This window comes from Dermacentor variabilis, chromosome 1 (assembly GCF_050947875.1).
Source record: "Dermacentor variabilis isolate Ectoservices chromosome 1, ASM5094787v1, whole genome shotgun sequence".
Lineage (NCBI taxonomy): Eukaryota > Metazoa > Arthropoda > Arachnida > Ixodida > Ixodidae > Dermacentor > Dermacentor variabilis.
Genome location: NC_134568.1, coordinates 29,654,727 through 29,680,487, shown reverse-complemented (window position 1 = coordinate 29,680,487; position 25,761 = coordinate 29,654,727). Strand labels below are relative to the sequence as shown.

Genomic DNA, 25,761 nt, shown 5'->3' with positions numbered 1-25,761 from the left:
CCAAATTGAAACGCGCCAAGCGTCTAAAGGCACTCTGGCTTCCCCGCGATCAATTCATAAGGGATTTATATGTTGTTTGACGATACATGCGTCCGTGGCGTAATGCTTTCAATATCGGGAGTCTGTGCTAGAGGTCCTGTGTTCGAATTCTGCCGCCAGATAATTTTAATAACGTTTACTTAATTATTGATTACCCAGCACTTTGTTGAAAACGACGAGTTTGCAAAGTCACGAAGCCGTTTGAAGCCAGAAGGACGAAGCTTAGGCAAATCCACGTTCTTCCCATAATTCCTATGCTGGCTCAACCACTCCCATTGCAGCTCCCGAAGACACTAGCGCCAGAGTTCCCCCTCGTTATTATTCTATGAAACTGTATGTGTTCTAGTACACATCACGATGGCAGACAGACGTTTGCTGACAACGTGGTCGCCAATGGGAATGCGTATTGTTAGCTGGTATGAATGGACACGGAGGACCAGTGTGTCCGTCATCCATGAACGCCTACAGATCGTGTATGGTGAAGAGGTCAGGTCTCAGGCCTTGCATCGCAGGGCACCAAGCTTTGCTAGAGTGTTTTCTTCAAACTGATAGCACGCTACGACAAATGTCTCAATGTCGATGTCAACTATATGCAAAAATAATGCAAGGCGCACAGTCCACAATTCCATGGCGTATATTCTTTTGCCAAAAAAGTTTACGTCTGAAAATTAATGACGAAACTTACTTTCGTAACGTCCCTCGTATGTCGAAGGATACCGTCATCGGCCTAAACCATAAAGTCCGCTTGTGGGCTACGTTTGAGAAATCATGGCACAAGGTGCGGCTCTACGCATTTGCAAGGTGTTGGCGTGGATTACAGAGCATTATAGGGAATGAAGCGAAGGGAAACACTTAAGCTTGTGACAATGTCCCCACTATTTGGTGCATGACGATGTTTCATGAAGGCTGCGGTGATAGGTAAACCAGCCATGACATGGCGATCGCAGTGTTCTCAGTTTATATTGTAACTAAGATTATATGGCCCAATATGATTATACAAAAAACTGGTCTTTCAGTGCACACTTCAACTCGAAATTTCAACTTCAGGTCACTGCCTCTAAACGCCTCCTACTGACAGAGACACTCATTTCGCCATTGCTGTATAACGTCAGGAAATGAGAGGCGACAGTTGGGTCGTCTGCTTTGAAACAGTTCGAGGCCACATCGGAGGTCATGGTCCCCACGCACTGGCGTCCAATGGCCCTGCAAAGAGGTCACCGTCGAATTGTGCCCGCGATTCGATGCGCCGACGTCACTTGCCTTAGAGGAAGCTGATGGTGCACCCCGGCATATAACACTTTCTTGTAAAAAAAAAAGTTTTTGACGCAGGACATAGCTCTATGAAAGCGACTAAATGTGTTGTTTTAGGTTGTGGGGATTTGGGGAATTCGACGCACCATTGCGCAGGCGCATTTCACCTGTTCTGCAATCCCTACGCCTCACTTCTTCACTCGCTCCGAACCAGTTGTCAGCGGTGGCGCTCCACTAGCGATGGTTCGCGGAGAGGGCGGAGCATGGGGTGGAGCTTCGACGTCACGAAACGGCCCCTGGCGGCTACTCTCGTGGCGTTAGCGTGCCTGTTCTCCCTCGGGACTGTACCGGGTACGTACATGCTTCCTCTCGTCCGCCGACACCTTTGTGACTAGGTCTGAGCTCACGCACGGTGCCTATGCCCGTGCGGGGAGCGCGTACCTCGTGTTCATCCTGTCCGGACGCTAAGCCGAAGAACGGGTGCCTAGTGCTCGCGCGAGGTCGTACCACGCCGAGCCGCACTCATCGGAGGCCCAACTCGAAGGAGATTGCCTGAGTTCTCGCGTATTGGCCCATTGGTTATCGCGAGAGCAAGTAGCATAGCAGCCGGGACTTTTTCTAGCGCAGTGTCCCAGCTTCAGCCTGTGCTCTCACAGCGACGTGCTATAGGCGTCCCTGGCTGCATCTTCCGCCCTTGGTGGGGGACCCCTTTGGTTCCCCGCCACCTTGAGACCGGGCGTTTGTGCAGTGTCTGGTGGTGCCAGATACAATAAACTGTATCAGTTAATTCAGGGCAATACTGTGTTCTTGCGTGCGTCGCCCGGTAGCCCTTGCGGCCTGAGCTCGCGCGCAGCGGCGCTCGAGGCGACGACTGACGCGGCCCTGTGGCTCGCTAAGCTCGAACCCGCGGGGGTCAGTACTCCTGTGAGACCCTAAGACCCCACAAGGTTTCCGGTGTGAAGCCAGGCACAGAATTCAAAAGGTAAAAACTTGTGTAAATTATCTTCTCTCTTTAGTCGGATATTTAGCCCAGAATAATTGCAGCAGGTAGAGGACCAATGATCGGACACCCTAAGGTCAAATAATTGAGCGTATTTTAAACCACTTAAAGGCTCAATTAAAGATCAATTCCACCGGTCTACCACACGTAATCTAGAGCAAAAGAAACTCAACGAATTTCGTACTGATTACGTTAAAACGAGTGATACGTTTAGAATTCCAGTCTTGTTATACGAGTGACATAAATTTAGAATGTACCTCCCAGCAGCCGCCGTATTAAGTAAATATTGCCAGTAACTGTGTATAAGCTTTATCAACAGTTCTGTTCCTAGTAATTTGTATTCCTCATATGTCCTCACAGTACTTCTGCAGCACATCGACCCTTTATTTTCCTTATTGATATGTTGCGAAGAGAGAATTTCATACTTGTATAATTAGATGTGTTTATAAGATGTGCCTAGTTGTGTATATGTTACATGTAAATTTACTCTAATGCAGGAGGTTATTTATTAACCAAAGTGCTCTCTGTACGCTTATCAACTTGCTGCCACTGTATGCCAGTTTTCTCCGTGCCTGAATACCTTGGTAAGATTTTATAGTTAGATAAATTGATTGATTGATTGATATTTCTTAAAACGTGGCTAACGCCACCAAGGACACCCCATTTACGAATGCAAAAACAACGAGTAGATGGTGATAATGCTTAATTTTCTACAGCAAGTCCAAAGGAAATAATTATTCTTATGTCACAATTACCGTAATCACATTGATGTTAGCAGTTTGTTGGCAATTCATGCCTGGTTCTTGTTTTCTTTTTTCTTCTTTTTTTTTACGGAGGTACGTCACGCATTCGTGCAGTGGGCGATTGTCCACTAATTCAGAGCTTATGTGAATTGAATAAAGAAAAGTTAAAGGTAAAGAGAAAAAAAAGGATAAAGGCGATTTGGAAGTTGACACTTACGGCAAAAAATGTCATGCTGTGAAAAATGGAAAAAAAAGAAAGAATACAAAAATTTATAGAGAGATAATTAAGAAAACAAAATTTAGCAAGGTGAGATTATCCTGAATTCCTGCTAACTGTTTGATCTGCCTGGAAATCCCATTATCCTACATTTGGTCCGAATCGGAGCCGTGATACAACGGACTACACGGTAAATAAAAGTGTTTATTGTCTCTATCTCTCTCTCCCTGGGGTATTTTATTTTCCAGAGTCATTGCCATTGTCGAAATGTTTTAAAGTGAGGACCGATGAGATATTGGAGACCAGTCGAAACACAAACCTCAATATGGAGTAAAGGAAAAAGAAGAACGACACCGAGGTCGTGCCCTCGTGCGCTGGCGCGAGAGGCTCGTGTGGCACAGGAAAAGCCTGCTCGCACTTTCGAACGCGTCGGGGGCGGTGGCGCGCGCATATCCGAGCATCTCTCCGAAGAACGGACCTGGCTTAGCGTCAGCAATGGGAATCGATGTACCGAGCGGCATCCGAGCTTATCGTATCCTCCACGGCGGTGCATCCGCCTTCTCAGAAGCGCCGTCACCCCAGAAGATGCCTTCGTCCATATTGCACGACCTACTTCCAGACAAAGCCAAGGCCGACGCGTCCGACACGTTCGGCTACTTGGCCATGGAGGACGTCCTCCCGAGGAGCTGCGACCCTGTGGTCAAGACTGTGAACATGGCTGAGGAGGAGGCTTGCAGCAGCAGCGCCGCACATCGGCGGAGACTGGTTCCGAGGGCCGAGTGCGACCGGTTCGTTGAGGCGGACGTCAAGGACAACCTGCCTGAGTACAACTCCATGCAAGCACCGTGCACCGTGCAAGGAGCTGGACTCCAGGTGGAGGACGTATCGCAGGGCACCGGGCACCGAATGATATTCAGGTAAAGATAATTGGGTCTTTTGTGCGCCATATCCAAGGGCCGTTACGAATATCCTCAGTTTGTGAAATGACATTTACTATTTGCTATGTCCTGCTAACAAAACGTAATTGAGGTTATTTATTACTGTGCCCTATAAGGAAAGTATAGCTGTAGTAAGGTGTATCAGCCAGGGTGCATAAAACATATTGATTTGCGTATAGTAATGCGATTTATTGCCGTGCTTATACACCTCACATAGCGCTAAGCCAGCAACAGTATTTCGTGTTGTTGCAATAACTACGCTGTTGTCGCAGAGCGATGATAATGTAGTCACAGAAGTGAAATAAAAAGAAAACTCTAAATGCCCTCGCCGACCGTACACAACGCACCGTTTCCTTCACATTTTTGCACAGTGTGATCTTGAGACACCTGCGTGGTAGTTAGGTTCCTTCTTGATATGCCCCTTTAAACAGTCGCACGCATGATTAGCTGGCGCATCCATGTTGCTGCTTTTACCATGCTCTGACCTTGATGTGCGCTTGGGCGTCGACACTTTTCCGTTGGTCGCTTCACGTTAGGCGGTGAAGGCAGATGAAGTCTTCAACCACCTTCCGGAGGATGTACAGCTGCCTCACGCTGCCTCACAAAGGCGTAACATCGCAATGGTGCAAACTGCACATTTAAAAACATATAACAAGAATAAAAGTGATCAATTAAACACTGCGCTAAGTATACCACTAATGTGTGAGTAAGTAGCTTAAACAACCCTTGCAAATATTGCATCAATTTCATGTAACCTTTGAACTCGCGTGTCACATTTGCCCGTAAGAGATGCTCTAACAGGTTTACAGAACAACGGTACTTTTTTTTGTTGCAGAGTTAAGAATCTTCATGCTTAGTGCTTATATATATCTTTAACGTACCAATTTCTGCAAAACTAGTAAAAGCTCATACGCCCTAAACCGAAATTCTGCTTGCGCCTATCGGAATGTAAGCGCACATAAAAGAATCAACTCTCATGCAAATCGGTTGAGCTCTGTTGTCTAATCACAACATTTCTGCGTTTAGAGAAATAGGAGTTGGTACTGAGCTAAACCCTCCTCTTTAGTCGCCGAGCTCAAATTGCGGTACCGCACGACGTCATTTTCTTTGCGGATGCAAATACGGTTCTCGAGAAATGTATACATTTTTCAGAGAAGTCAGAGGACAACCACTCCTGTTTCTTTTGTTTCTTTCATCTTGCAAGTAGTGCCACTTGCTTCGCTAGTTTTGCACTTTCGCGGTCAATCTCCTGCACCGGTCTCATGCGCCAAATGCACCCGGGACGTCGGTGCTATATTGCGGGCTTTGCACTTTAAGAGATGTACATGGGCGATGACCTGCAGGCACAAACCTTTCGGTAGTCATAATCGGAGGAGATATTCTCGTGCGACCACTATCAGAGATAGTGCCACTTTCGCGAGATTTCGTGAGACTCAGTCCACGTGCGCCAAAGAGGAATCCTTTCTCGCGTTTGGCCTGCCCACTATACCGCCGCCGCAAGTGATCGCCCGAGAATACATCTCCAGAACTGGGTTTGACAAAGGCTTCAGAGTCCACTTTTATTTTATTTATATATTTACACGTACGGCCAATCCCTCATGGCAGTAAAACTTCTTCACAACTGACTGTAGTATTTTCCATAAATAGACGCGCAACAAATCAGACTGTATCGTGTAATGAAATTTCATTTTACGGAAGCTACGAAAGAACGGAGCATTGAAGTCAGTACAATCGATCGAGCGGTAGAAACGCAAGGTGTGTGTATGCGGCACTGCAAGAAGTCTACATAGAAGGACAGGGCTGCAGTTCGCTCACAATGCAAGTAGCGCTCATCGGACGCACTAGTGAGATGACATGTCGCGTCTTGCGTACCGCCGACGACGTGCCCGCCGCTAATCACCGATTCTGGCGATCCACCTTGTCTGCGCGGAGGCACCATGGAGACACCCACATCAGTGGTAATGCACGCTCGTTTCTCGTGGAGAGCGCCGCGACCTGCGCTATATATGCACGCGAAATTTCGTAGAAAGAACAACCACGGGTCAGGGGAATCACGCACCTGTCGGGCACGATTTATCCGCCCTCGAGTTTGGTACCTAGAAAGAAGTCGTCGATCGGTTTACGCGAACACAGCAAGTATTGCGTACTTTCGTCATTCACTCTTTACTTGGCATCTACTTAGCAGACGAATATGAATGCACCCTTTAACTGCCAAAAGAGGGTTGCACAAAACTTAGTCGGCGCGGTGTCACAAGAGAATGCTCTAGAAGCGAAGACGGGATATTGTTGTGGTGGAAAGAGATTCCATTCAGGCTCCTTCAATGATCGAGGCGAGCTTAACATTTTAACAAACGAAAAAACTGCACTCGTATACACTTTGCAAAGCGAGAGAATTCCTGCAGATACCGCCTAATGAATTCTAAACGCAGCTCGGCGAAAAATGAACAGCTGAGCTGCCCTCCACTGAATCTTGGAAGAAAGGCCCCAGCAGAAACAATTTCCTTTTCTTTTCCTTGGGAAAAAGCAAATTTTGCGTCCTATGCCTCAAGAAGAAACTGTCCAGTAAAGTGGCGGCAATCACATCGACCAGGAGTGATTTATGAATAGGGCGAAGAGTAGCTATTGGTCTTTCAGTGCTCTGGTAGACTTGGGTAAGCACTGGTAGCACAGCTCATCCGAAAACGCCATAACTATACAAAAAAGGAAACGATTTATTGAAACAGCTGCAGTCTTTGGCAAGTGCGTTTCAAACGCTGTGTTCAGTTACGGCCTGTGTTGTCAACGCATTTCGGAGAAGCAGATTACGCGTGGAGTTGAAGCTGCCGTGAGTGGCAATCACCCCGACAAGGATTGGAGCGCAGTTGCTTGGCCCGATTACAGGTTCGAGGTCTTGGGCTGCAGACCACATATGCACCTGCGCGACACGCTGCCGCTTCGGTTGACGACGCTGAGCTACTGCAAGGGCGAGTGCAACAGCGACATGGCCGGGATGGCTACGCCAAGCAGCAGCTGCCTTTGGAGGCTACGCACGAGGTGAGGCTAACTGGGGCCGTATCCTGAAACGATCCACTTCGGCGATACTATCGGCTCGGCCACGCCTTCACCATCTGCGCGCACTGATTGATTGTTTTAGCAAAAACGTATCAGCTGCCTAATGCGATTTTGCTCAACCAGCCAATTAGCGCATACCTTACGGCAATACTATCGCCGAGGCGATAGTATCGATCATTATATTACGTTTTTTTATTAGTGAATCGTGAGCTAAGTAATTCTTTTTTACCTCGGTTGCACTTACGGTTGTAGTATGTAAACTGGTACGGTTCTATACATGTCATATGTTCTATGTATTGTCTATGTGCTGCCCCCCTTACTGAATGCCTTACTTTGAGGCCTGCAAGGTATTTTTATATAAATAATAAATATATACTCCCTTAGGATCCCATGTATACTTATGGAGGGCATCGTGTCATGCGTTCAGACAGACGGACGGACGTCTGTCCCGGGGAAGCACCCATATAGTGCTTAGTCATTAATACTAGCTGGGGAACCTGGTTGCTGCTAATTGGACACGCTCAGTTTACTGTCATCTGTGTATCGGACCAAGCCAATGTTCCCTGACCTGGGCGGGCCCCGTCGCTTCACCAAGTGGGGGCCTTTGAAAATAGCAGCGTGGCACCAGTGTTTGTATCGGGATCTCATGAAGGTAGACGCCAGATGGCGTCGTACGGCAACGTGCGCAGGGCAAGGAGTTTGGTCGCCTGGTACTCCGCCCAGTTGGGGAAAACACTGTAGTTTTCGCGAGCTCTAGCCCCTACCTAGGGTACCAGTCTGCGCACTGCCTATATATTTAGGTTGTGCAGGATTGCTCGTTGGCGGCGCGTGATCGTGCGGCAGCTGACGGGCCTTCGACGCGTTTCGCCCAGGTGGTGCGGTCGTCTTTGTGTTTGTAGAGCTGCGCTCGAATTGGTCCAAGCACTGGATGTAATGGCATGGTGCCGAGAGTGGGGGCGCTCGATTCTATTCCTACTCCATTCCGCAGAGTTGTGGTTTATGTGATTCCCCTCCTTTTAACTCGTCGGAATTCTGACAGTTGGACCATTCCCACTCCTCGAGTGGTTGAACTAATCTATTCCAATCCTCCAATTACAGTAAGTAAAACGCTATTGGTACAATTCCTTATTACTTGCGCCACCTTCCCCCCCTCCCCCGTCCGTCTTGCGGGCCTATTAACTAACACATATTTTTGACCTGTTCACAACGTTACAAGTAATGTCACGTACTATTTTTCCCACGAGAACAAACACGCTATGGGGCCTGTTGTCCTTGCAGTGCATTGTTGCCGGTAATCTCTTTAACATATGTACACTGCTCTTAACCAGGGCTGTTTCAGCAGTAATCTTAGCCGTGCGGGCTGAAATCGCAAATAAATGACGTGATCGAAAAATATGTTCTGTTGTTGCACTTTTAAAACAAATGTCTCCAAGACATGTCAAATTCGTTATAGTTGGCCGTATGACAGGCTGCATGCCTGTGATTTGTTTGGTCATCTCTTCCGAAACACCTCCCACATAAAAAAAGCCAAGAGACAAAGCAAAGGCTTAGACGCTCTCTAGGTTTCTCCAAACAAAAGCTAAAAAAATTATAAAAGAGAAATTGTAGAAAAAATAGAATTCTATACAGCAGTTCTACTTTTGTAGACTCTAATCTATAATATGTCTATCAGTAAATGTCTATAGGCTATCAATAGACATTTGTCTATAGACATTCCATAGACTTCAGTCTACAAAAATAGAACTCTATACAGCAGCTCTACTTTTGTAGACTCAAATCTATAAAATGTCTATAAGCAAATGTCTTTATACTATCTATAGACATCTGTCTATAGACATTACACAAACTTCAGTCTACAAAAATGGAGCTATATACAGTTTTCCTTTTGCAGACTGAAGTCTGTAACATGTCTATAAGCAAATGTCTATAGGCTATCTATAGACATTTGTCAGTAGGCATTCTATAGACTTAGCATAATAGTCTACAAAAGTAGAACTGTATAGTCCTATACACTTTTCTCTATAGATGTTCTGCAGACATTTGTCTACAAACATGAATTTTCATTAATCTATAAACAGTTTATAGAGTGTCTATAGACTCGCACATTTTTTAGACTAGCTACAAAAGGGTAAGGTCATAAGTTCATAGACTGTCTGTAGAAAATTCCTGCAGATCGGTCTATAGCTAATGCATAGACTTTAGCCTTACACTATTTGTGGACTGTTGTCGATACAAGGTGTCCGAGCTAACCTAAATTCAGTGAAGCTGTTCAACGAAGAATAATGCAAAAAAAGACAGTGCAGTAAGATCTGAATTTAGGACTTATAGTGTGCAGCCGTCAGAGATATGGCTTGTAGGTCTTTTTATTCTAGTATATCTTGCACCGGGTTCTTTTAAATCTTTTATTTTCGTTGCCCAGATTGGCTAAAATAGCCGGGATCGACAACCTATATACTAGCTATATAAATAATATATTTTGCCAACTATGTTTCGATTATATATAAACACTCGCTGCTGGGGTTGCTAATAAGCAGTTTATTGGAAATGTCTCTAAATATGTACTGCATCCAGCATGCATATGGGAACATACCCAGGGAACTGTACATAGAAAATCATGCATGCGGTTGGAAGCGGTCGAAAAATCTCAAAGGCATGTAGCCGGGAATCTCTATGGAAGACTGCACGAGTATTTGTGCACGAGAACATCTAAGAAATATTACAGTTGCATGCAGTTCAACCGCTTAATCGGACGATATCTGTTAGCTATCTGTTATCTACAAGTTAGTTAACATTTTCGTTTACATATGGCGCCACAAAAAATTTTGAATGTGTATTATGTATGTTGACGTGTTGCTTCTCATCTGTACTTATGCATTAATAACGATAGGTTAATAAATCTCCTGAACCAGCTGCACTCTCATATGTTGCATAAACAGAAAAAAAATTTGCCCTGCTGCGCGACGAATATTTCTTCAACTGCGAGGTTTTTCTTTCGAGGAACCTATGGGTTTCGTTTGTAGCAATTGCTACGAACGGGTGGATGTCGGATTTTTCCTTTATAAATTATGCTACAGTATGAACGGTACGTTTTGTTTCAAGACAGGTTCAAGTGACACATAGCGTATTTATCCAAATAATAAACAAATGCGAGAATCCCAAACAATTCCTATAATAATAATGGCTGAAACAAAGATACCCGGCTGGAATGTGCACATTTTTCGGGTGTTAATGCAATATGCCCGTGCCGAACGAACATGCTGCGAATAGTGACTGCAGTTTTGAACAATCACGTTATGAATTGCAATTTATTTCCGCTTAGAACAGTCTGCATGGGCTCTTTCCTCATACTCCGAGATGAATACATTTGCCACAATTTCAGTAGAATGCTCATCAATGGGGGGGGGGGAGGGTATTGATAAGGTTACTTATCAGCTAAAACATGTTGCGGTCTCTTAGGTCTGTTGATAAGGATAGAACAAGTGCAATGTATGCTAAATTATTTTAATAATATGTGCCTTATCTACTAAGAAAAGACCACCAAATGGATAATCTGGCTTGTTTTTTTTTTCTTTTTTACAGCTCATGTAGTATACAGTCTGTAGAAGACGGCACTGAACGCAAAATTAATGAAAGCCGGAACACTTATTACGCACGACAAGGGCTTCATTCCATGCACGATTGGCGAAATGCGACTCTGCGTCAGCAGCTGCCTAGTGATTAACAGCACGTAAACTGCACAACGCCGAAGCATGGAAAGGCGCTTAACGCTTTTCAAATAGCCCGAAAAATAACTTCTGCTGCTAAACTGTTCATAAAAGAGACAGAACAAAAATGAAATCTTCCAACTATCGTCAAACGCGATGCCTTCAGTTTGAAACCTGTAAAGGTGCTTCCCCGAGCAACTAATTTATTGTTCTCTAATTCTTTCGGCTAAGTTACGGAGTAGCGAGTGACTGAGCTTATCGCAGGCTTCATGCTGTTTTCTACTTCATCTCACACCTTACCACAATCGGTATACGGGCAGTTCGCTCAAGTTAACATGACCTTTGGTGACGTCCCACCCCATGGCCTTCATCGGCTGTGATATAGAAAACCGTGGAGAACAATTCGAATTGTAAAGAAGTATACGGGGATTTTCACTTAAGTTGAGCTAGTCTTTGCAATATGGAAATGCTACATAGCTGGAGAGAACCAAGATAATGTTGTTTGTCGTCGCTTGGAGATTTTTTTACATTCCCCCTGATTAGATAGTTAGTGTTATTATAATTTCTCAATTACTATAATTAGATAAAATTGTCAATGGCTAAATGTAGAGCAACATGAGAAACTCCCGATATAGCTTTCTGTTGCTCAAGACGTGCTCCATAGAAGTGTTTTTCCCGAACATGAAGACGCCCGCGATTACAGGCAATGTGCCTCGAGCGGCGTGTGTGTGTGTGTGTGTGTGTGTGTGTGTGTGTGTGTGTGTGTGTGTGTGTGTGTGTGCGTGTGCGTGCGTGCGTGCGTGTGTGCGTGCGTGCGTGTGTATGTGTGTGTGTGTGTGTGCGCGCGCGTGTGCGCGTGCGTGTGCGTGTGCGTGCGTGTGTGTGTGTCTGTGTGTGTGTGTATGTGTGTGCGTGCGTGTGTGTGTGTGTGTGCGTGTGTGCGTGTGTGTGTGTGTGTAGAACTATGTAGGCTGGGAATAGACAAAAAGAAATGTACACATCATCATCATCAGCAGCAGCAGCAGCCTGTTTTATGTCCTGTGCACGACGAAGGCCTTTCCCTGCGATCTCGAATTAACCATGTCCTGCACCAACCGATTCCAACTAGCACCCGCGAATTTCCTAATTTCATCGCTCCACCTAGTCTTCTGTCGTCCTCGATTGCGTTTCTTTTGCCTTGGTACCCATTCTGTAACCCTAATGGTCCAACGGTTATCTAACCTACGCATTACATGACCTGCCTACCTCCATTTCTTTCTCTTGATGTCAATTAGAATGTCGTCTATACCTGTTTGCTTTCGGATCCAAACCGCTCTCTTTCTGTCTTTTAACGTTATGCCTTGCAATCTTCGTTCCATCGCTCTTCGCGCTGTCCTTGTTCACAAGCTTCTTTGTCAGTCCCCAAGTCTCTGCCCTATATGTCAGCATTGGTAAAATGCCCTGATTGTGGACTTTCCTTTTCAATGATAATGGTGAGCTTCGAATCAGGAGCTGGCAATGTCTGCAGTATACGATCCAACCCATTTTTAATCTTCTGTGAATTTGCTTCTCATGATAAGGGTTCCCTGTGATTAATTGACCAAGGTAAACGTAATCCTTCACAAACTCCAGAGGCCGACTGGCGATCCTGAACTCTTGCTCCTTTGCCCGGCTATTTATCATTATCTTTGTCTTCTGCATATTAATATTCAATCCCGCTTTTACACTCTCTCTGTTAAGGTACTCAATCATTTGTTGTAACTCGTCTGCATTGTTGCTGAATAGAACAATGTCATCGGCAAACCGAAGGTTGCTGAGATATTCGCCGTCGATCTTTACTCCTAACCCTTCCCAGTTTAATAGCTTGAATGCTTCTTCCAAGCACGCAGTGAATAGCATTGGAGAGATTGTGTCTCCCTGTCTGACCCCTTTCTTTATGGGTATCTTCCTGATTTTCTTGTGTATAATTAAGGTACCCGTAGAACTTCTATAGATATCTTCCAAGGTATTTACGTAAGCATTTTGTACTCCTTCATTACGTAATGCCGCTATGACTGTTTGTATCTCTGCTGAATCAAATGCCTTTTTCGTAATCCATGAAAGCCATATTTGAGGGGAGGACTTACGGAGTCGCCATCTGTCGAAAGCGCCGCCCTTGCGTAGTATGAGGGATCACGCTTCGCGCTCCTCATAGGTTTGGCTTACGGCGCTTAATAAAAACACTACGTGGCAGCCCTCCTGTATATTTCTGGAAGTACTCTCAAAACGAGGGAACCTTTGTCGATATAATAGTCTTGGGCAAACTGAAAGCGCAGCATTATTTATAGACGCCATCTCTTTACCGAATACGTACAATGAAAACCACTGCGCGCGGTCGCCGCGATGGAGTCTCCCGAACCGGCATGCGTGAAAGGTCGGCAGTCGCTGAGCGCAAACCATGTGAAATATGTTCTTACAGAGGGTTGTCCGTATAACCAAATGGCGCATAACGGAACGAAGCCTCAATGCATGCAGCGATCGCACGTGTTCGCAGCGACCGACTGCGCATCTGCATGCATGTCCGCGCACAATGGTTTGCTTTCGCTGTGAGCGCGTTTTCGCACCATGCCGTGAGATTTAGCCAGCAGAAAATGAGCATTTGACAGTCCACAAGTAACCAATGTTGCGTGGACGTTATCAGAGCTGTTCAAAAACAATTTCGTTCTAACAAGGGACTTCGACGCCTACGGCGCTTGTGATGTACCGTCGCGACGATTCAGTATTATTTTTCTTCTAATATATTGGACGTTTCAGTATTATTTCTAAAGTTGCGTCCCACTGTATGCACTCAGCGGGCAATTTCGCGCTGCTTTTTCGTAATCCAGTGCGTTAATTCATAACACAAACATGACCATATGCCATGCCTTTGTTTAATGTGTTGCTTACCACTCCCTTTCCATTTCCGTAAACTTCCCAGTGTCTAGCACCAACAAGTTCATAGGCCAAACCGTCGTGACATTAGTCGGCCAGCGAGCGCGGGCGAACGTCTCAGTGCGCGTTCTCTGCTACTGTGCTTGCTGCATACCCGAGTTGTAGCTTATGGCTGTTTGCCGGTCCTAAGTTTCGCGAGCCAAGCTTCACGCAGCTTCTTGTCCTGCGGCTACGTGTGAATAAGGCTGTCACCGGGGCTCCGTTGCGCACGTCCGGCCCTGTGGCACCGAGCAGTAGCCTACCATGCTGCACGCCTCCAAAGGCAGCCACTACCTATTATAGTGATTTCAAATGTTGTCAAGGAGACACCCAATGCGTGAAAGCCTCAACGCTTAATTAGAATCGCAGCGCAGGTGGGACTTCAAATTTTCGTTTTCAGCTCGCTTCGGCGCTTCCGAAGCAGCCGACGCGGTCGCTGTTTCCACGTGATCCCTCATAAATGTCACTCTGACGGTGGCGCCTGCTTTTCCAGTGGTGCAGCCCGCTCCCAATCGAGAGGCTGATTGTACTCAGCGGATTTCTCCATTACCTGAATAATGACAGGGATGTGGTCCATTGTAGAGTATCCCTTCCTGAAGCTAGCCTGTTCCCTTGGTTGACTACAGTCCAGTGTTGGCTTTAATCTATTGGAGATTATTTTGGTAAATATTTTATATAATACTGGGAGTAAGCTAATGGGCCTATAATTTTTCAATTCTTTAACGTCTCCCTTTTTGTGAATCAGTATAATGTTTGCATTCTTCCAGTTTTCTGGGACCCTTGCAGTCGATAGACATTTCTTATTAAGAGCCGCTAGTTTTCCAAATATTATGTCTCATCCATCTTTGAATAAATCGACCGTTATTCCACCTTCTCCAGCCGCACTTCCTCGTTTCAAGTCTTGCAAGGCCCTTCCGACTTCATCGCTAGTTATAGGAGGAATTTCTGCATCCTGTTCATTACTGTTTCTAATTGAGGTTCCCGACTGCTCTGGGTACTGCACAGGCCAGTATAGAATTCTTCTATATCTTAGAGATTGCTTATGATATTACCCTGCAATGCCGCCTCCCCACCCGGCACTTAGTCGGGAGGAGGCCGTAATCCTAAGGCAATTACAGACCGCGTCACTCCTCGCCCCCGCAATGCTGCACGTGCTTCACCCGGAGCTCAATCCGAGTGGGCTGTGCGGTGTTTGTGCAGCTGATCCGGTGGACCAATGGCACATCATGTGGGACTGTGCCAGGTTCCCGACAGCAGCTACCTCCAGGACTTTCCCGCCCGGACTGCAAGGTGCACTGCAGTCTGCAGACAAGGACACACAACTATGGGCCGTCCAGCAGGTCCGGGGTGCGCTCGAAAAGCACAAGCCTCATGACCCACTACAAACGGGTCCAACTGGGGTAGTGCACAGTAGGGCATAATCCCCGGTCGACGCTTGCCCAGCGTCACCACGCGTTAAACCGTCGTTTGCCCGCACTTTATTAATGTTATCCCCATCCTATTACCCTGCTTACCTTTTAGTGCATACATCTTGGTTTGTCCTATGCCAAGTTTCTTTCTCACTTATTTCCGGCTGCGTCCATTTTTTACGGCTTCTTCAGCCTTTCTCACGTTATAGTTTCCAATGTCGCTTATTTTCTCCTTGTTGATCAGTTTTGGCAGTTCCGCGAATTCTATCTTATCTCTTTAGTTGAACACTCTCATTTTTCGTCGTTTCTTTATTAGGTCCTTTGTTACTTGGGAGAGTTTTACTACTGGTTGCCTTGGTGCCTTGCCTCCCACTTCAATTGCTGCCTCTGAAGCCAACCTAGTTACGGTTTCATTCATTAGCTCTATATCATCATCTCTCTCTTCTAAGGCTGCATATTTGTTTGCAAGTACCAGCCTGAATTTGTATGCTTTTACTCTCACTGCCTCTAGGTTGACCTGTTTCTTCTTGACTAATTTTGTTCTTTCTGTCTTCAAATTGAGGTGAATTCTAGCCCTCACTAACCTATTATCACTTCACTTTACCCTACCTATCACTTCTAAATCCTGCACTATGTTGGGATCAGCAGAAAGTATGAAGTTAATTTCATTTCTTGTTTCACCGTTAGGGCTTTTCAAGGTCCATTTTCTGTTGCTACGCTTCCTGAAAAAGGGGTTCATTATTCGAAGCTTATTCATTTCGGCGAATTCTACCAGCATCGCTCCTCTAGCGTTCCTAGAATCAACGCCGTAGTTGCCAAATGCTAGTTCACCAGCCTGCTTTTCCCCCACTTTTGCATTGAAGTCGCCCATTACTACATTATACTGAGTTTACACTTTTCTCATCGCTAATTCAACATCGTCATAAAACTGATCTACTTCCTCATCACCGAGACTGGATGTTGGAGCGTAGGCTTGTACCACCTTTAATTTACACCTCTTATTGCAGCTACCCTCTCATTAATGCTGTAGAATTTGTGAATGTTGCCCGCTATGTCCTTATGGATTCTTGCTTCTTATCTAGGAGACGTCTATACAGAGGACATGTCCGTTATTCAGCAATGTATAAGCTTCACCAGTTCTCCGAATCTCACTAAGACCGATGATATCCCGAACAATGTCTGATAGTTCCTCAAAGAGTCCCGCTAAGTTACCCTCACTCGAGAGGGTTCGGGTGTTAAACGTTGCAAGGGTCAGTTTCCGTTGGCGGCCTGTCCGGACCCAGAGATTCTTAGCACACTCTGCTGCGTTACAGGCCTGACCGTCGTCTTGGTCAAGAGCTCCGCAACTGCTGGGTACTGAAGGTCATTAGGTAATTGACTGAGCCATGTTGGAAAGGGTCGCCGAATGCTGCACCAGGGAGGCCAATTCCTGTTCTGGTGAGGGAGTGTCGTGTTGAAGCTTAGTGGGCCTTCCTAATTTGGTTGTACCTGGATTAGTTTAGCCCCACTCGCTTTCAGCATCTTTTGCCGGTGACTGGCGTCACTCCAAGCATGCAAATGCTGTGTACTGGAGGATGCGAATTTCAAGCTCACCATCATAGAAAAAAAAACCTTATCCTTATCAACTTTTGTCTACAGACAATCTATAAACCGGTAGTAGACAACAGTAATCAATGCCTTACCGACTCTCGTCTATAGGCAGTCTATAGACAGTCTATAGACAAAGAAGCAATAAGGATAAATGAAGACTGCATCGAATTTTGTCTACAGGTAATCTATAGGGCGAAAGTAGACAAAATGAAACAAATATCTTATCGACTTCTATCTACAGACAGTCTATAGAATTCGAGTACGCAAAAAGGAATAGAAACTTTATCGACTCTCATCTATAGATGGTCTATAGGTATAGAATGGACAAAAGTAAATAGAAGCTGTATTGAGTTTCGTCTACAGCCACCCTATAGAGCGGACATAGATAAAAAGAAACAAACGTCTTAGCGACTTTTTTTCTATAGACGGTCTATAGAATGCCCGCAGACAAAAATAAATAGAAATCTCATCGACTTTCGCCTATAGACAGTCTATAGGCAAATAATGTACAAAATTAAGCAGAATTTATTGACTTTCGTCTATAGACAGTCTATAGAGGAGACATAGACAAAAAGAAATAGTAACCTTATGGACTTTCGTCTATGAACTTTGTATCAACAAAAGATCAAATCTATAGAAAGGCAAGGTCGTCTATAAAAAGTATATAGACTTTCTATAGACAGTGCAACCTCATTTTTGTAAGGGGCAGGCCACGACACGGCAGCGGTGCACTGCATAGATTACTGCACATTAACGGTACTCTTTGATCACTGAGAAAATAGTACCATTGGTCACCACGCCAACTATATGCCCCGGTAGCGTGGGCCAGCTGCTCATTTTTGAGACGCACCGGCGGTGTAGGCTAGAGTTATTGTCGCAGAACACATGTCACGATGAGTGTCGACGTTAATGCGATTGGCAATGAAGCAGTGTAGCAATACACCGTATAGACACCGCAGAGATGCGTCATGTCTGAAGCATGTATGCAGCCTGGCTCCTCTCTCGCGCTTCGCTCTGGACACACTGCTCCATCTAGCGCCACCACAACGAATTTCTCGTGTGACGCACGTGTGCATTAAAATTGAGACAATATGTTCTAAATACTAGACACGAGTTTGACTCCACCCAAAAGTCAAATTTGTGACTTTTGTCGTTGAATGACAGCGTATATACGCAGTGGCATGGCAAATACTCAGTGAATCAAGTTGGCGTCACAGAAGTTCATTGAAGGTCGGCATATACCCAGTTACACATAGCTAGTGACCCAAGTCGGCGTAAAATACGTTCATTGAAGAGCGGAACGTACTCAGTAACCCAAGTTGGCCGTGAAAAACGGTTATTGAATAGCGACACATACCTTTTGGCGCATTCAGTGATATGCACCCAATTACCAAGTTTGCGGTTAAGAGGTTCATTGAACAGCGGCATGTACCCACTTGCACACACCCAATTACCCAAATTGCCATGAATGATGTTCACTGATGTGGGGCACATGGCTAGTTTCACGACCCCTGTAATCCAAGTTGAGGTGAACAAGGTTCATTGAAGAGCTGCACTTAAGTAGTAGCACATCCCCAATAACACAAATTGGCTGAAGCGGGCTAACTCATGAGCGGCAGATATAAAATCTCACATACCCATGACCCAAGTTGGCCCGCCTATTGCTTTCGAACGCGGTTCCCTCACCACAACGGCGCGATGCTCTAACCAGTAGACCATGAACTACCCAGTGACCCAATATGGCGGGAAAACGGTTAGATACGCAGTCACACAGGCAGCCAGATGTACAGACCGACAGATATCCCCGGCAAAATGCGTGAAATATCTTAATAATGCTAACCGCATTTAAAACCGCAGAACCCACCTCGCGATGACTATTGACGGTAATGGTTTCAGCATTGAATCAATACAGCAAAACAACATATTGCCACCGTCGTAACGAGTGGCACATACCAAGCTTACACAAGTTGGCTTCAAATACCGTTCATTGATGAGCGGCACGCACTTACTGGCACATACCTAGTGCTCTATGTTGGCGCCAAAGAGTTTCATTGAAAAGCAGTTCATACCCAGTCCCGCATCTACAGTGACCCATGTCGGCTGTAAAGCGGTTCATTGAAGAGCGGCGCATACATATATACAAGATTCCCACATGCTCATTGAGTCAAGTTTGTCAGACAGTTGGTTTGGAAACCAGTTCCCTAAGCATATCAGCCCGATGCTCTAATCATTCGGCCATGGATTACACAGTGACCCAGGTGTGCGAGAAAACCGTTAGATACAAACATACAAAGATACTTCTTGGTGTTCTAGCGCAGAACTTGCAAAGCAGCAGACAGAGACACGAACGAAACAGGCTGTTATGAGATGCACCAAGCTCCCATGGGCAGCATGACACGAAGGTCAAAGGTATGGGCAGAAGGAGATGCTGACAGTGACGAGGCAAGAGGTAGGTCAAGGAATAATGCGTTTACTTCTTAACGAGGACGAAGTACGATGACGAAAAGGCACGGAACGCCAGAGGCGCCGGCCTTTTATGTACACCGGAGGAGGAGGTTGCAGCTCTGCACTACCTGGCGCGTGCAGTGTGTCCAAGAAGGGTGCCATCAAGGGAGAGAGCACTGCGCGTTCCGACATGGCCGCAGCTCGGCGGCGAAGCACCTTCTCAGGAAGCGGTGTTTGGAGTCTAGCGGTGAAGCATCACCGTGGAAGCCTTTGCGGCTGAGGGCCCCCGCGCGTTTACGACAAGGCACTAACTTCCAACTAACGCTTAATGCCAGATGTTCTGAATATATACTGAAAAATATACAAAAAAGAAAAGAACATAACGAATCAATTGATCATACCAACGCGTGTGCATTACTAAGCGCTTGTTACCAGCTGCCTTCAATAAAGGTTTATTTCGCAAATAACAAAAGAAGCGATGAGCTGACGCACTACTAATCCTCATTATTCATTACCGTAGCTTCAACATTCACGCGCGTGCAACCATCTTTTTCTCTGAACAAGACTGCAGTGTTGTCAAAAGACGGAGCACACCCACAATCACGGGAGTGTAACACCAATTTTCCTTGTCCTCCCTTTGTCGTGTTCGTGCCGTGCTCCTTTGATATTTTCCCAATCCGCCGTGGTTGCTCAGTAGCTATGGTGTTGGGCTGCTGAGCACGAGTTGGCGGGATGGAATTCCGGCCACGGCGGCCGCATTTCGATGGGGGCGAAATGCGAAAACACCGGTGTACTTATATTTAGCTCATCAACATCAGCATGGTTACGCCCACTGCAGGGCAAAGGCCTCTCCCACACTTCTTTAACTACCCCGGTCATGTACTAATTGTGGCCATGTTGTCCCTGCAAACGTCTTAATGTCATCCGCCCACCTAACTTTCTGCCGCCCCCTGCTACGCTTCCCTTCCCTTAGAATCCAGTCCGCAACCCTTAATGACCATCGGTTATCTTCCCTCCTCATTACATGTCCGGCCCATGCGCATTTCTTCAGTTCAGTTCAGTTCAGTTTTATTCCTTAAAGGCCCCCATTTCAGGGGGTGTTACATAAGGGGTGGGATTACATTTGTAGTGAGGAAAACAAAACAGCGATGGTGATTTAACATTGAAGGTGATCTGTTACGCGTTCTTGAAAAGCAGGTGTTGAAGCGATGGCGACGATGTCATGGGGTAGGCCGTTCCAGTCCGTGGCTGCTCGAAGAAATAACGAAGCTGAAAACGTAGTAGTACGTGATAGTGGGCGGGCAACTTGAAGGGGATGACTGGTGCGATGAGATATGCGTGATGCGGCGGTGATATACGGTACTTGATTGAGAGGAGAATAAAAGAATTTGTGATAAAGGGTGAGGCTAGCAATGCGACGACGAAAAGAGAGGGGTGACAGTCCGGATGTAGCTTTCAAGGATGAAACACTGACGTCATATGAGTATGAGGAATGAATGAATCGGGCAGCACGATTCTGTACAGCTTCCAACGCGGTGATTAGATATGCTTGATGTGGGCTCCAGATGGGGGATGCATATTCTAATTTGGGTCTTATAAGTGATTTATACGCGAGCAATTTAACACGTGGTGGGGCAAGACGAAGGTGACGTTTTAGAAAACCGAGTGTTTTGTTTGATGCTGAAATGATGTTACCGATATGAACCTGCCATGATAGATTAGAAGAGAGGGTGACTCCTAGAAATTTATATGATTGTACTTGCTCAATCTGTGTGTTAGAAATTAAATAATGAAAGAGATATGGATTGTGACGACGAGTGAAGGACATGAGTTTACATTTACTAGGATTGAGGGACATTAGCCAGTTATTACACCAATTTAGTACGTTGTTAAGCTCTGTCTGAAGAGTGTATTGATCGTGACAGTTATTAATGGCACGGTAAATAACACAATCATCTGCGAAAATTCGAATATTACAGGAAACATGCAGGGGCAAGTCGTTAATATATATTAAGAATAGGAGGGGACCCAGGACAGAACCTTGTGGGACGCCTGAAGTAACCGGGAGAGATGTAGACAGATGGCCGTTAAGATAGACTGACTGAGAACGGTTAGTTAGGAATTCTTCAATCCATTTGAGAATATTAGGGGGTAAGTTCAGCTTTGAGAGTTTTAGTAATAGCCGGCGGTGGGGAACCTTGTCAAAAGCTTTAGCGAAATCAAGAAAGATGGCGTCGGTCTGCATATTACGGTCTAGATTAGTGTGCAAGTCGTGAAGGAAAAGCGCTGGTTGGGTTTCGCAAGAGAGGCCCTTACGAAACCCATGTTGTGAAGGGTGAAAAAAATGGTTTTGGTCCAAGAAGTTTACGATTTGTGAGTTGATGACATGTTCCATGATTTTACAAGGCACACTAGTCAATGAAATGGGGCGGTAATTCAAGGGCGAGTCTCTGTTACCTGATTTGTAGACTGGAACGACCTTCCCCGTTTTCCAATCAAGAGGCAAAATTCCTGTGGAGAGTGACTGTGAGAACATGAGACATAAATATGATGCACAAATTGATTCCACATTTTTCAATAGTTTTGAATTAATCAGGTCCATACCAGCTGATGATGAAAGTTTCATATTGTGAATTATGGATGAAATGCCTTCTTCGACGAATGTGACTGCCGGCATGGGGGTTTCTAAGTTAAAGGGTGGTAATTGTGAAGGTGCGTCGAGTTCGGTAGTGAACACAGATGTGAATGCATGGTTAAATATTTCTGCGCATTCATGGTCAGTCATCGCTTCATTTGAATAATTCGTCAGTTTAATATCGGGAGGATGTGATGGGTGTAAAACTTGCCAGAATTGCTTGGGGTTTCTTATAAGTAAGTTTGGTAAGTCATTGTGATAAAATGAGTATTTGACGTTACGAACAGAAAGTAGGTATGATTTTTCGGCCTCGAAGTATTTTCCCCATGCGGCAGGCGTGTCGTTTCGTTTGGCGGTACGAAACAATCGTTTCTTTTTGTTTTCGAGTCGTTTTAAGTGCTGGGTAAACCATGGTTTATTGCGATTAGTATGAAAGGTAATCCTTGGTACGAACATATTAGTGAGATGATTTAATTTGTTCTTGAATATCAGCCAGTTTTCATGAATTGAGCGAGTGTGAAATGCGGATACGTATCCAGGAAAAAAGGTGTTAAGTTCTTCAGTTATTGCATTATAGTTACCCTTTTCGTAGAGTTGTATCTTTTTATCGGATGTCTGTTTTTGAGTCGAGGTAAATGAGAATAAAGCATGCATGACTTTGTGATCGCTGATTTCAGGAAGGTAATTGATGGATGATACATTCTCGGGGCTGCTTGTTAGTATCAGGTCGAGCGTGTTTGCTGATTCTCTTGAGACACGGGTTGGTTGGGAAATTAATTGAGTGAGGTTAAAATTTAAACAGACATCGATGAAGTTCTTCGCCTCTGCATGACACGTTATTGTGGAACTAGCTATGTTCTGCCAATCAATATCCGGGTAATTAAAATCACCAAAAAGAAGAATACGGGCATTTGGATATGTGAAAACAAGTTTATGAAGGATGTTGTTCAGATGACGTGGGAAGTCTGGATTAGTCTGGGGGGGCCTGTAGCAAACGCCAAGCAGAACTGTTACGGGGGGAGCGCGACAGATGAGCCATATGGCTTCAATGTCGGATGCGACGTCAACAACAGAGCATGATATGCCTCGATGAATGGCAACGAGAACACCGCCCCCTCGTTTGCCTTTTCGATCGTTTCGATACACTTCGAAGTTGGGTAAATCGGCCAAAACTTCCGTATCCGTTACATCACTATTTAGCCAAGTTTCTGTTAGTATTAGTATGTTGCTCCCGGATGACGACATGATGTTTGATATGAGTTCGCGCTTTGGAAGAAGACTACGGATGTTAGTGAATATTATCGAAAACGAGAGAACATTGTGCGGTGGAGCGGGTCGACGATTTGTTAAAGTTTTGTGACGGGGCAATTGCTATGCTATTTCCTTAACGGCTTGGGATGATGCGTCAAATACATAGCGTTTTGAGCCGATGTGCAGGGTTTTGAAGCGCAAGGAGTACTTGTTGGAATTGGCTTTGGCAAACACTAGTAACTGTTTACGCGCGTGCCGAACGGTGCGGGAGAAGTCCTCTCCAATACTGTAGTTTGTGTCTTTCAATTTACGGCCATTTGATAACAGTGCGTCTTTGGTTTTATGAGATAGGAATTTTACGATTACGGGACTAATTCGGTCGGCTGAATGATTTCCGAGGCGATGCGCTCTTTCAATGTCGTTAGGTTCCAAGGTTATATCAAGATTTTTGCGGCAAACATCAATGATTAGTTTTTCTGACTCAGCCCACGTTTCAGCGCTAGCAGGGTCAGGGATGCCATAGAAAATAAGGTTATTCCGACGTGATTGGTTTTCCGCGTCATCCAGGCGTGTTTCTAGTTCTTTAATCTTTTTAGCTTGGTCGATTGTGGTTGACTGCATTATTTCAATATCGTTTCTGAGGTGAAGAAGTGTTTGGTAATGCGTTTCGAGATCGGCCATTCGTTTGTCTAGGCTTGCTATAGTTTGGTCTGTTGTGTTCAGCTGTGTTTTGAGGCCCTGTATTTCTGTAATCAACAGGGTCTGTCCCGCGTTTAGCTTCTGTAGTTCAGCGAGTACAGCAGCGTTGCCCTCAGGACCAGGGTTAGTCTCAACGTCTCCTGATAGCATGAGCAAGGAATGAATTACGTGAGCACACTCAACGGCAATGGCAACACAGCAGTGCGGGCTCGGAAACTGCACCAAAATATAATTACTGGATTTTTTAGCGAAGAGGGCATATGATGTACTGACCTGCATCGCAAAGGTAAGCGGATTAGGCGGCTGCGCTGTGGTGCAGTCACCGAGCCCACGAAGTGGTGTCAGCGGGTGAAGCTCTTTTATACATGTTGGCATTGTTGCTGATGTCGATGTGGCCATCCATGGTACTGTGATTTCCGGTGTGTGCAGCTCCTCTGGCGGCACATCCAGTAGGGACGAGCACTCGCCGGGCGGTGGATGGCAGGAGCCAGGGTCATCTCCAGTGTACGGCAGTGCGCACACCGATGACGCCCCCGTAGACAGGCCTGCCAGGGACGGCAGCAGCAGGCTGGCAAATGCGAGGACGGTCGTCTGCATCGCAAAGGTAAGCGGATTAGGCGGCTGCGCTGTGGTGCAGTCACCGAGCCCACGAAGCGGTGTCAGCGGGTGAAGCTCTTTTATACATGTTGGCATTGTTGCTGATGTCGATGTGGCCATCCATGGTACTGTGATTTCCGGTGTGTGCAGCTTTTCTTGATTTCAACTAAGATGTCATTTACCCCTGTTTGTTCCCTCAACCAATCTGCTCTTTTCTTATCCCTTAACGTTACACCCATCATTCTCCTTTCCATAGCTCGTTGCGTCGTCCTCAATTTCAGCAGAATCCTTTTCGTAAGCCTCCAGGTTTCTGCCCCATACGTGAGTACTGGTACGACAAAGCTGCTATACACTTTTCTCTTCAGGGATAGCGGCAACCTGCTGTTCATGATTTGAGAATGCCTGCCAAATGCACCCCAGCCCATTTTGAGTCTTCTGGTTATTTCAGTCTCATAATCCGGATCCGTGCTCACTACCTGCCCTAAGTAGATGTATTCCCTTACCACTTCCAGTGCCTCGCTACCTATTGTAAACTGCTGTTCTCTTCCGAGACAGTTAAACATTACTTTAGTTTACTGCAGATTAATTTTCAGACCCACCCTTCTGCTTTGACTCTCCAGGTCAGTGAGCATGCATTGCAATCGGTCTCCTGAGTTACTAAGCAAGCCAATATCATCAGCGAATCTCAAGTTGCTAAGGTATTCTCCATCAACTTTTATCCCCAATTCTCCCCACTCAAGGTCTCTAAATACCTCCTGTAAACATGCTGTTAATAGCATTGGAGAGATCGTATCTCCCTGTCTGACGCCTTTCTTTATTGGGATTTTGTTGCTTTCTTTATGGAGGACAACGGTGGCTGTGGAGCCGCTATAGATATCTTCCAGTATTTTTACATATGGCTCATCTACGCCAGGATTCCGTAATGCCTCCATGACTGCTGATGTTTCGACTGAATCAAACGCTTTTTCGTAATCAATGAAAGCTATATATAACGGTTGGTTATATTCCGCACATTTCTCTATCACCTGATTCATAGTGTGAATATGGTCTATTGTTGAGCAGCCTTTACGGAATCCTGCCTGGTCCTTTGGTTGACAGAAGTTGCTACTGATTCTATTTGCGATTACCTTAGTAAATACTTTGTAGGCAACGGACAGTGAGCTGATCGGTCTATAATTTTTCAAGTCTTTGGCGTCCCCTTTCTTATGGATTAGGATTATGTTAGCGTTCTTCCAAGATTCCGGTACGTTTGAGGTCATGAGGC

General features: G+C 45.5%; 1 protein-coding gene across 1 annotated transcript; it reads left to right on the top strand.

The window, feature by feature from the left end:
* The first annotated feature begins 3,636 nt into the window (after positions 1-3,636).
* On the top strand, positions 3,637-24,632 carry LOC142576184 (uncharacterized). The gene is made up of 3 exons (XM_075686195.1): positions 3,637-4,167; positions 7,069-7,221; positions 24,330-24,632. The coding sequence occupies exons 1-3, from the start codon at positions 3,746-3,748 to the stop codon at positions 24,568-24,570; spliced, it is 816 nt and encodes a 271-aa protein (XP_075542310.1). The 5' UTR covers positions 3,637-3,745; the 3' UTR covers positions 24,571-24,632.
* The last annotated feature ends 1,129 nt before the right edge of the window (positions 24,633-25,761 follow it).

Excerpts from the sequence above, each read along its gene's own strand:
- LOC142576184 (XM_075686195.1), top strand. The coding sequence starts at position 3,746 with ATGGGAATCGATGTACCGAGCGGCATCCGAGCTTATCGTATCCTCCAC. Across the intron at positions 4,168-7,068 it reads GGGCACCGAATGATATTCAG|GTTCGAGGTCTTGGGCTGCA; the intron begins GTAAAGATAATT and ends GCCCGATTACAG. Across the intron at positions 7,222-24,329 it reads CTTTGGAGGCTACGCACGAG|CTCCTCTGGCGGCACATCCA; the intron begins GTGAGGCTAACT and ends CGGTGTGTGCAG.